Consider the following 12,741-nt stretch of genomic DNA (forward strand, 5'->3'; position numbering starts at 1 on the left):
TATGCAAATTAATTGAATTTTCAAAATGGCATACTTAATTCTGTGCAGTATTTCCAAAAGTGAGTAGATTGGTACATGCTTTTTTGTAAGGTAAAAAGAAAATGAAAGAGCAAATTCTTCATAAGTTGTATATCTATGTAAATCTATAATCTGGAATATGGCACTCTTGCAGAGTTTACTGTCATTTATGTCAAATTTACAGCCACAATGCTTGCATTATTTAAATAGCTGCTTGAATGCAGTAAGTTTTGTGTGAAAATCAGGGATTTAATAATTGTGCCTGAAAGAGTGAGGCCCATTGCAGTATTGTTTTTATGATCTATTTTATTGTACTTATTGCACATTTCAGGAAGCATGCTTGTGTTAAGTGTTATTAAAGTGATCCATTGTACCTACAAAGTAATGTATAAGCATTTAAAGCTGAAAGTTATTAGTAGATCTTATAATGATATACAAATCATCACTCACTTACAGGTACCAGAATTTGAAACTTATATTTTTGTTGAGCTGTATGCTGTAAGCAAAGGAGCTGCTTTGAACAACAGTGCCAGATTTGCTTTTTTAACTGTCCTGGAAAGTGATGCTCCTCATAGTTTAGTGTATTTTGCTGTGGGATCTCGATATGCTGTGGCTTATAAGAAGACAGCTTTAATCAGTCTGCAAGTTCTTAGAGATTCTAGTACATCAGTAACCACAATGGTTACCTACAGTATGCAGGTAAGAATTATTATGATTTAATTTTTTTTTATATCTTTTTCTGACCTTTAGGAAAGCAGACTTACAGCTCTTCAGGGAGATAGTCAGGGGGTTCCCCTGGGAGGCTGCCCTCAAGGACAAGGGAGTGGAACAGAGCTGACAGATCTTTAAGAAAGTCTTCCACAGAACACAGGAGCTAGCAATCCCCAGGAGCAAGAAATCAGGCAACGAAGGCAGGAGACTGGCATTATTGAGTCAGAACCTGCTGGTCAAACTAAAGAGACAAATGCACAAACAATTGAAGCAAGGACAGGTGAGCTGGGAAGAGAATAGAGATGGAATGTGAACATGTAAGGCCAAGATGAAGTGGGAAGTGAACCTGGCAAGGGATACAAAAAATAACAGGAGGACTTGTTAACCAGATAGGTATGGACAAAGAAGGTGTTTTCACCTGATAAAAAATGCTGGGAAACTGGTAGCAACAGATTAACAGAAGGTTGATTGACTCAACACCTTTTTTGCCAGTCTTCACTGGCAACCTTTTTTCCTACACCTTTGAAGTGGGTAGAGAGCAGGATGGGGTATGGGGGAGCAAGTCCCTCCCACTATATGGGAAAATCAGGTTCGTGACCATGTGAGGTCCAGCTCTACTGGACCTAAAGATATGCATCCCTTTGGATGGTTGATGGTTGGTTGATATTTATTGCCAATACAGACTCCCTTGTTACTTGAAAAGTCAACAATCAGGTGAAATCCCTGGTGACTGGAAAAGGGGGATTACTATATCCATCTTTATAAAGGGAAGAGTAGAAAGGAAGACCCTGGGAACTATAAACCTGTTGACCTCCCCTTTGTGCCTGGGAAGATCCTGGAACAGATCCTTCCAAGAGTTCTGCTAAGGCATGTGGAGGACATGTAGGAGCTTGGAGAGAGCCATCACAGCTTCACAAAGGGCAAGTCCTGCTTGACCAACCTAGTGGACTACTATGACGGGGTGACTACATCAGAGTGCAAGGGAAGGGCTGCAGATGTCATTTATCTGGACTTCTGTAAAGCCTTTGACACATCACTCAAAAGATCCTTCTCTCTAAATTGGAGAGATGAATTTTATGTTGAATTTGAATGGACTGATATTTGATGGATAATAAAGTGGTTGGATGGTCACATCCAGAGGGCCACAGTCAATGGCTCAGAGCATCAGACACAAGTGATGTCCCTTAGGGATCTGTATTGGGACCAGTGTTATTTACTGTCTTCATTAATGGTGTAGATGAAGAGATCGGGTGCACCCTTAGCAAATTTGTAGAAGACACCAAGCTGAGGGGTGCAGTTGACACTCCTGAAGGACGGGATGCCATGCAGAGGGCACCAGGATAGACTCAAAAAGTGGCCCTTGGGAATCTCATGAGGTTTAACAGGACCAAGTGCAAAGTGCTGCACCTGAGTCCCCAGTACAGGCTGGGGAATGATCAGATCGAGAGCTGCCCTGCCCCAAAGGACATGGGGGTGCTGGTGAGGGGGTGGACATGAGCCAGCCATGGACACTTGCAGCTCAGAAAGCCAAATGTGTCCCGGACTGCATCCAAAGCCCTGTGGGCAGCTTTGGAGAGAGGGGGTTCAGACCCTCTGTCCCCCTCTGGTGAGACCTGACCTACAGAGCTGCCTCCAGCTCTGAGGTCCTCAGCACAGGAAGGACATGGAGCTGTTGGAGCAAGATTGGAGGAGGCCACTCAGTTGATCAGAGGGAGGGAGCAGCTCTGCTCTGAGGAAATGCTGAGAGAATTGGGATTGTTCAGCCAGGTGAAGAGCCTTTGGGCTGACCAGGTCAGCTTTGGGCTGACCCAATTGCAGCCTTCCCGTACCTAAAGGAAGCCTATCTGAAAGTTGGAGAGGGACTTTTGGCAAGGGCATGTAGTGACAAGAGGGAATGGCTTAAAACTGAAAGACAGTAGGTTTAGATTAAATATCAGGAAGAAATTCTTTACTGTGAGAGTGGTGAGACACTGGCAAGAGAAGCTGTGGATGCCACATCCCCGTAGGTGTTCAAGGTCAGGTTCAATGGAGCCCTGAGCAACCTGGTCTGGTGAAAGCTGTCCCTGTCCACTGCAGGGGCTTTGAAACTAGATATCTTTAAGATCCTTTTCCAAACCATTCTTAAAATCATGGGGTTTATGATTCATTTTATAATTGTGTCTGGGTCAAACCAGGACAAATTGAAATTAATTAAATAATAGTAAATAATTGATCATTCTTTAAAGTAAATATGACTATGATTAGCATTTTTTCAGAAAGCAGTCAAATATTTGCTCAGCCTAGCTTCTTTGGTTTTCCATTATTAAAAGAACTTTTTCTTAATGCATTGTCAGGAATATTTTTTTTAGCAGCATCTTTCAGTGTCTTCAAAGATTATGGTCAGCCAGGCATCTAATATATTTCTTTCTTTGTTCTACGGCTCTTGTGTGCCTTTAATTTTTGAGGCTTTTTCATCTGAAATTAAGTTTTTATCCTGATGGATATGTATACCACATCCAGACAGCAGGACCATTGCTCTGTTAGGGAACAAATTTATTAGTACCAGAACATACATAGAAAAACAGAGAGAAATTTAATCAAATTTTATTCAATGTTCTTGGAGTACTAAACAAAAAAATGTTCTTGTTATAGAAAATAGCATGTGCTAAAGTAAATTTTATCATCCCCATTAATTTTTTTTGTTGAATTATGCCCTTTATGTAAAAAAAGCCCCATAATCCAACAGTTTTTGAGATGTTGACATCTGTTGCACGAGACTCTTCTAGCTGTTGACACTTTTTTTTTTCTTAAATGCATACCTCACTCATTATTATTGCAGCTGAAGAAGTTTCTCCTTTAGCAGATCTGCAAAAACACGATTCCTGCCACTTCCTTAGTACCTGTGAATCCAGCATCAGGGCGCAGGCTGCAAGAGATATTCTTTCAAGTTTACCATCATCAATAGCAGCTAGCCTGATCGACTTTGAATATTTATGATTTTATGCCTAGAAGCTTTTTTGGGGGGGTGAGTTATTATATACTTACCCTTTATAATAAGCAGTGTGCATTCTATTGTTATACTGAATGCATATCTTTTTTAACCACATAAGTTTACATTGTATTTCCATGCATTTATTATATAGTAATTCACCAATGTTTCAATTAGATTGTGTGGTAAAAAAATTTTCACATTTATTCACCTAAGAATTCACTATAATTTAGCTGTTAAATGGAAAAGAAATTGCTATTGTCCAGTGTATATTTAAGCTAAAATATAGTGGGCAATCTCTTATCCATTTGTAATTTGTATAACCAACCTTCTTTGGACATTTTTAGGTTTTGAGGGTGCATGGCCAAATACTGAAGTGTTGGTATTATTAGTAGCTTTAAAATAAGAGGCCACAGTAGACAGGAAGGCAATAACTGGAAACTGATGTTTATCTCAACTTACAAAGGTTTCTTAGACATTCTTGTCACTAGTGCTTTTATTTCTGCTTAGTTCCATTTCCAAGTTCTCAGTGGGAAGGGATAAACAAAAGGAAACTTCCCCCTAGAATTTCCACAGGTGATGTGATCATGTCTAGTGCAATTTTCAACACTTACAGGCTGCATTGACTTACCAGGTTTCCAGTGTACTCAGAAAATGTCCAATTCATTCCATAAATAAGCTCTACTAATAAAAGCTAAATATTTTCAAAAGGGGTCTAGTATTTCACAAATAAAAATCTTCATTTTATTCAGTAGAAGCCCTTTACTTAGGAGTCAGTATACAAGCTGCCCTTATTAAATTAGCATAAATTTTTGAAAAAAAAATACAGTTGAATAATAGCACAGAAAGTTAGTTTCATCTTAAGGAAAGTCTATTATATTACCAGATAAAATGTCAAGACTGTAGCAAGTGACAAAAAGAAAAAGACTTTGAAGGATGAAACAGTAACTGCAAACCTCATGGAAGGTAAAGACAGTGTTGCTTCACAAGGAAATAAGGCCATGTATTATTACTAGATAAATTCATCTATCCACCTTGCATGTGTATTCTATAGCATTTGCTTTGCCTTTGTATTAAATAGATTATTCATCTTTTAAGTATGTATTCTGGGACTGAAAATACCATGAATTAATTTGGACAAAGATTTCCAAAACTTTTGCTTTGCTTTTATTTAATTTTCTATGTATTTGTAATGCTTTTGTCTACCCTAAGGTGAGGGACTTTGTGCTGCATAGTCTTACATCAACTGTTCTGGAATTCACACATGTGTTAACATTTCTGTAGTATATATTCACACAGAAATTTTTTGTGGTTTTTGTTCTGGAAAAGAAAGAGTGTGACCCTCTTTACTATTGACAATATATAATTCTTCTCCTAAGTTTGATTGATTACTAATTCAGGGAGATAATTATTTTAAATGTAATTTTTTCATCACTCATAGCTACTTTTTGAAAGAGGACTTCTTTTTTACACATTTTGTTTTTGTCCACTTAAAGTGTGTTCTACAGCAGGTGGTTATGAATAATTATGTCTATCACATTACCTAAAACTCTTTTGGTTTCTTTAAAGGAACTACAAAAACCTGAACCTATTGGACGGACCTTCATATCTCCAGCTGTGGCAGGACAAGACTTCGCCAGATCTGAAGGTTTATTGACTTTTGAACATGGACAGAGAAGTGCATTCCTGGATGTGACCCTGACTCCAAAGACAGGATCTTTAAACCCATTTCCTAAATGTTTCCAGGTTGTACTTTCTAATCCCACAGGTGGTGCCAGGGTAGATGATGTGTATGGTATATCTAACATCACCATTGTCTCAGATTTGGACTCCTTGCCAGTTTGGGGACTGATTGATCAACTTCATCAGCCTCTCGATGACACCATTTTATACAGAATCCTTCAGAATCTGAATGTCAAAGTGGCTACAGAAACTACAGAAGAGCAACTTACTGCTGTGGTGCATATAATAGATAAGGTAAACACTTCCTGTTGATTCTTAAATGACCATTGACATTAATTGGAGTATAATAACACAACAAGATATATATATATACACATATACACACACACACACACACACATATATATATATATATATATATATATATATAAGGCAGATCACATCCACAGCAGTGACTCAGAAGCGCAGACTGCAAAAGTGGAAATGTCCCACAATCAAGGAAGGAGTTTGTCTGCTACTAGTTAGGAGGTGGCAAGAAATCAGAAATCAAATAGGTTGAAATGAGCAACCAGTATTAATTTTGCATACATACTTGTAGCTCTAGATTTTCTACTGTGCAATTCTCCTTTTGGTGCTGTAGTTTAATAGAGCTTGTTATGTTTTCTTGACTCTTGGGTCACACCTTTGTTGCTTTTAGGCCTGGCACAATTCCTGCTTGTATCTTTAAGTGTACTGCAGTCAAGAAACAAGCAAATCCTACCTGGGCCAGCTGGAATCTACTGTAGTCTTAACCAAACATCAGTCTTTTTTCCTCCAGTAGCTTAGGGAATTGGATTCTCAGGGTAGCTGAGTGCTTAAGCATTACTCTAATTTCTATGAAAATTATAGATTAGTTTTATGGCATTCTGTCTCTTCTGGACTCTTGGAATAATGCATAGAAGCTGGAAATTTTCTAGATATCTAGATACAAAGCATTATAACAATATCTGTTCATTTTTGATTGTTGCCACACACAAAACAGAGAAAATAATTTAAAAATTTCTCAGGACTCAACAGACTTTGGTTTGTGAAAGAATGAAAAATGCCACATCCTTTCTTTAATAATCAAATCTCCTGGTAAGCATATCTTTATGTAGTCTTGACAGACTGTGTCTTATGGCTTGGAAACAGTGATCAGGAGTTGGGAAAAATGTGGGTAATGTGTTGTGTAAAATGTTGGTTGATTTCTTCTCCTCTCATTAGGTTACAGGTGTAGGTGAAAAGCTGTTACTCACTGATAAAAGTAGAAGTCTTTTCTATGAGATACTCTGTGCTCTGACTAGCCCAAAACGCAAGGACACACAAGGATATAGCCTTCTTGCTGAGGTGACTGAGAAGTTTGCTTTTTCTCTGTTGACTGGGCTAAAGTGTGGATCACCAGGAGAAAGGTTAGTAAGCTTGAATTCATAATATGTTTTGTGAATACACGACAATTTACCAATATAGAAAATCTAAATTACATTTTCAGAAAAGGAGCTTCTCTCCTATCTAGTATGTTACCCTTATGTGAATGTGTTGTTACAGTGTCATGATCTTACAAAGCACTGTGTCATATTGCTGATACATATAGTGCTTTGTAAGACTGGGTGTAACACATAACTGTTACTTTGGTGTGGGGTAGATGTGGGAATATGAGTCAGGAGATCTGGTATGTATTGACCCACCTTTAGCTCAAATATTGCCTGGGAAAGTATTCATTATTCTTGCTAAGAATATAATATGTGATTGTATAATGCAGAGCTATGTTCTAAGCCTTAGATGAAAGTTAGCAACCCAGAAAGTTAGCAACCCCAAAATTACAAAAAATTTTGTAATTTTTATGTTCTTGGTTTTGCTCACTTGAACATTGTTTTAAAATATTTAAAACTACATGTAGTCTCAAATTGTTAATTTTGTCTCCAAGCGCAAAATACCCTCATCAAGTTAATGGGCAGGGGAAATAGGTGACTGAGAAAGAGATTATTCTTTTTTATGAGATGGATGGTTTCAAACACTTTGTTTCTCCCACTGAAGATCTATTAAACAGGTGGTGGTAGAATGTGTGTTCAGTGTTTAGAACTTAAAATTCTTTATTCCAAGTGTTTTGCATCATCGGTTGGGCAAAAAAAGATAAAGCAACATCATCCATTTTATGCCTCCCCTGTTTTTTAGACTCAATTTTACATCAAGTTGTAAAGATGAGTGTTTTGATAACCTAATTCGCTACGGACAGGTTTTAGTTGCAGGTCATAAGGAGCAAATTTCAGAGAGGAAATGGAGATGCTGAAATATGTAAAAATATTCAGCCCTTTTTTTTTTTTCTTCCCCACAGAAAATTGTGCCAAATAAATATCACAAGCCTAAAAATGATTAATTAATAAAGTACTAACAAATCACAAATATCTTTTAGAGTTGTTATGTGATGAATAGTGAAGCTTGATCCTGCTTACCAGCCCTATTGCTTTTCCATTTCCACAGAGGCAAAAATATCCTTGACAGCTGCCCATATATTGCAATAATGGCTCACAACTGGTTTCCTCAGCAAATCAATGGACATAGATTTAATGGAAAAGATGGAGATTCTATTCAAGTACCTGAAAATCTGCTAGAGGTCTCTGTAGCATTATCATCTCCCCAAGAAGAGAACTGTGAATCCATACAGTTCACAGAATACAGCAGTCAGCAGTGGTTCCTTACTAGAGATAAAGAACTTGCCCTGAAGAACAAGGTTTGAAGATAATGCAATTTTTTTTCCCCCAAAGAATTAGTTTTAATCTAGATATTGCTCAAAACATAATAAGTGTTTTATGGTTGTCTCTGATTAAAATGAGCACTGATTAAAATGAGCACTGTGTTGAATCTTAATATTAAATATAGCTTTACATTGTACATGTTGTTTCAGGTTTTTTCAATGAGCTTGAAGGGTCAGAGTTCACAACCTTTGAAAGATAACAGTGAAGTAATTTATCGTATTTATGTTGAAGGAAGTCGGATTGTTCCACAGAAGTCTCTATGTCTCCTCTGGAATCAAGCTGCTGAAAGGTTTTTTATGATTGTTTTTAGTTTTCCATTTTCTACCATGAATCCATGTATTTGTGTAAAATGTGATAATGCCAATTAAATATTTTGCAAATATAAAGTTGATCCATTTCATGTCTTTTTTCCTTAATTTTTCTGGCCATTTTACCAGTACATAAAACTTTTCTTATAATAAAATGAGTAGTTATTCTAGCCCAGATATTTCTCAGACTTCTGCCCTTTTTTCATCAAAATACTATTTAGATTGTATAATGATGCATTAGGTCACAGTGACAGGCCATAAATCCCAGAATTGCATCAATGAACATGTTAATGACTTGGAGATAATTATGTTCTGTATCCCATTGAAGTCTAGTTGATTTAGATTCAATTTTATTAGATCAACTGGATGGTATCACCCTGTGGTTGATACAAACGATTTGTCTTCAGGAGGAGATTCACCACAATCTACCTGTATGCTCTCCTTTTATCTATGCACAATTTCCAGTAGAAATGGCTTAGGATATCACCTGTGGTATGCCTTATCCTTTTTCCAAACCACTTCAGCAATACTGAAAAAAGCTCCAATAAAAAAACAAAAAACAAAAAACACCTGAATTTAGTTTCAAACCAAAAAAAAGCAGTATAAAATGTTCTCCATAACAGGAAAAGGTGTTGAGCAAATAAAGTAACAAACGATTTGAAAAGTCAAATAGACCTACAAATCTAGGAGAAATTTTAAGAACATGGCCACAAAAATTCTCTAATGAAAAAAGTTAATTTCAATACATTTACAAAAATTAAAAAAAAATTAAAAAACTATAAACAATATTTTAATCTCATGTAAATGTGCTATTCTGACCACTGCACATGAAAGATTACAGAAAACACCTCTGCAATAGTTTAAGGAAGTTGGTATTCCAGGAATACAACAAAAATTTTTAAGCCTGCTTATAATATGAATTATGCAAGTCCATTTCCAACTTTGTGAAACTGTTGTTTTGCAGCTGGCTGTCCGATAGCGGGTTCTGCAAAGTGGTTGATGACACATCAGATTATGTGGAATGCTCCTGTTCTCATATGTCCATTTATTCAGTTTATGCCCAAACAGATAACTTGTCTTCATACAACGAGGCTTTTTTTTCTTCTGGATTCATCTGTATTTCAGGTCAGTTCATTTAAGACAGTTTTCTCATTAATAACAACTGATAACCAGTAAAACTGGTTGATTGATTATTAACATTTTTGGTAACTGATGACAATCTTTTTATTTAGTGGAATATTGAATGAATGTTAACTAACTTCATGTTATTAAAGTGCCATCTTGTCTGGTATTTGCACACTGACAAATTTTGCCACTGGAAAAAAATGTCAAGCATAGAAATATCACAGACTCAACTAGGTTGGAAAAGATTTTTGAGGTCATCGAGTTCAACCTATGACCTAACACCACCTTGCCAACTAGACCATGGCACTGGGTGCCACATACAGTGTTTTCTTAAATACATCCAAGGGTGGTGATTCCACCACCTCTCTGGGCAGCCCACTCCTATCCCTGCTGGCTCATATTTTGCCACATGCAGCCTGCTCCTGTGCCTTCAAGATTTTTTTTCTTCAAGTATGTCCACTTTCCAGGATCCCTTTGCTTTTGAGGGATTTCCCAAGGTACTCTCCAAAACAGCATCTTGAATTCCACCCTCTGGAAGTCTACTGTAGAAGTTATATTGACATTTCAATATCCTTGTTTCAGTGAATATTTAGAACTCTATTATTTCATGGTCATTGTGCTCAAGATGGGAACTCTGACCACCACATCTCCCACCAGCTCCTCTCTGTTTGCAAGCAGCAGGTCTAGCAGAGCCCCACCCCTGGCAGGCTTGCTCACCAGCTGTGACAAGAAGCTCTCCTCTATACACTCCAAGAACCCCTAGACTGCCTCTTTTCCACTGTGTGGAGTTCCCAGCAGATGCTCCTGGCCACCAACCAATCAATCAATCCAGAGCCCTGACGTCCTTTGAAATGACCTTGTACCCTTCTTGTCAGCCTCATCGCTGCCAACCTGGACATGCAGCGGTGGGTAATGATCCAGAGGGCTGAATTAGTTCAGCGAGTCTCCTGCTGATATCCCATACCTGGGCCCCAGGAAGGCAGCTGATTTCCCTGTGGCATGGGTCTGGGTGACACACAGGGCCCTCAGTTCCCCTCAGAAGGTGAACTTACTACAACTACCCTTCTTTTATTCTTAAGTTCCTGAGGTTGTGTTCCATCTGACAAAATGCACCTGGGAGACTCTCCAGACAGATTTTTTTGTTTACTATCATCTGCCTGAGCCTGTGGACCCAGGGCCTCATACCTATTCTGTAGGGACACAGAATAGGGACACAGAATAGGAAAGTGATGAGGGTTAGGGGGGAATTTTGCTACTCTCTGAGTAGGTACTCATTTCTATTCCCCCTCTCTGCTAGGTCTCCCCCTTCTGCTTGATGGTAAGAGGGACAGGGCTCCTCTGACTCCTGCCAAGCTTCTCTCAGGGTTGCAAGGCTGTAACTCCACCAGTCTATTTCTCTTTTGCTCTCCCTAATACTCCTTAGCCTTTCCACCTCTTGCTTAAGCCCTGCTACCAGACACAGCAGATCACTCACCGGCTCACACCAACACAGGTGCCTTTTGCACTGTCCTCTGGTACTGCCCCCAGGCTCAGACACTCCCTGCAGCCAGGGATCTGGACAGCTGGGTCCTTCTTGGAGGGTTTTGTTTGGACTTAGCACACTTTTGCTGGCAGCAGCAGCAGGCTTTTGAACATTTGTAAACCATTGCTGAATGGTGGAAAAAAAGTCAGTGGGAAAAAAACCAACCAAAACAATTTTAGCTGGAATTTACACTCAGAAATGATAACTCAGGGGAGATAGATCCCTTTATACTCTGCTGCCTTATTGCTGCCCAAGATCTTGGGGAAAAACCATAAGAGTTTAACCTATAAGTAACATGACTCTTCATTAGCAGCTTCAACGGCATAAATCACAAAATGTGAGGCAGGAAGCAGGGGATCCAAGTTCGGAACTCAACTTGGCTTCTGAAGGAGCCTTTCAGATTGCAGCTGGTTTACTATTTTGTTGCAGCAATCACAAATTAAAGTACATTTTCTTAGAACCACTGAATTATTTAGGTTGGAAATAAACTCTTACATTTATAGGCACTAAGAGTAATGGGCTTATTAAGAAAAATGCTAAATGGAATTCTCGACTAACTTTAACCCCATTAAATGGGGGTCTGGGCGTGCTTCTTGTGAGGTTTATGACTTCTATATTAGATCATCACTATATGAGTGGCAAAAATTGTGTAAGCAGCTAAAAAACTTATTTATCCCTTCCAAGAGAACTGCCCTAACAGATTAAATCTAGGCTCCTTAATGTTTTTAAAATGTTAGCCAAAGAAAATTAAGACAAAGAAAGAGGAAAAACCTCTCAGTTTTTTACCTGCTCCACACAAATTGATGGTTATATTAAACAATAAAAAAGGAGATTTTAGCACATATAAATAAGCAGATTTTAAAATACAATTACTGGATTACAGAGTAAAAACAAGTAATGTTGTAAAATGCAAAATGCTATAGAAACTGAAGAAAAAATATGCAAAAGCTTAGAAAACATTTTGCTGAATTGGAATCAATAAAGATGCAAATCATTGTTCAGAACTAGTAACTTACAGTATATATCATAAAAATGTATTTTAAAAGTAAAAGTAGTTTAGCTTGGTTAAAGGTTTACTTTGAACTTGAGGCAAATGCTTTTTGATGCCTTTCAGTTTTTTGGCCGGTTGAAGATATTTACTTGTGTGATGATACAGATTACTAGATTTAAATGAATATTTTAAGTAACAAATTGCTTTATTTTTAAGAGTGATAAGGATATTTTTCATATATCTTGACATTTCCATCTGGGTGTGAAGACTATAAAAAAAATAAAAAAAGACGCCATGTAGATTGTTGTATAAATATCACTAAGTAATTTTGAAATACTTAGAAATAATACTTTTCACAATTATTTATAATACTCATCTCTTACAAATACTGGTAGCTGAACAAATAGTCAATCTCAAGATCAACATAAAAAGTCTGCCTTAATTACCCAAATTCCTGCCCTGACTGAGGTGTGAAAATACACAATTAACTCCAGTGAATTCTGAGATTCAGTAGTGTTTTTCTTGGTGGCTTAACTTCCCTATAGTCCTTTTCCCAGGAACTACTTACTGGTAGTTCAGGGGCCTTTGTTGTGTTCATGCTTACAATTAATTAGTGAAACAAAAAGTGGTGTCAGTCTTCCTGA

General features: G+C 37.7%; 1 protein-coding gene across 1 annotated transcript in view; it reads left to right on the plus strand.

The window, feature by feature from the left end:
- The window catches only part of ADGRV1 (adhesion G protein-coupled receptor V1), a 271,213-nt gene that overhangs the window by 117,313 nt on the left and 141,159 nt on the right, over positions 1–12,741 (plus strand). The window contains exons 78-83 of the mRNA XM_053931503.1: positions 475–717; positions 5,267–5,674; positions 6,623–6,807; positions 7,877–8,126; positions 8,301–8,440; positions 9,424–9,584. Of these exons, the coding sequence (XP_053787478.1) occupies positions 475–717; positions 5,267–5,674; positions 6,623–6,807; positions 7,877–8,126; positions 8,301–8,440; positions 9,424–9,584 (1,387 nt within the window). The remainder of the gene's footprint in view (positions 1–474; positions 718–5,266; positions 5,675–6,622; positions 6,808–7,876; positions 8,127–8,300; positions 8,441–9,423; positions 9,585–12,741) is intronic.

This window comes from Vidua chalybeata, chromosome Z, assembly GCF_026979565.1.
Source record: "Vidua chalybeata isolate OUT-0048 chromosome Z, bVidCha1 merged haplotype, whole genome shotgun sequence".
NCBI lineage: Eukaryota > Metazoa > Chordata > Aves > Passeriformes > Viduidae > Vidua > Vidua chalybeata.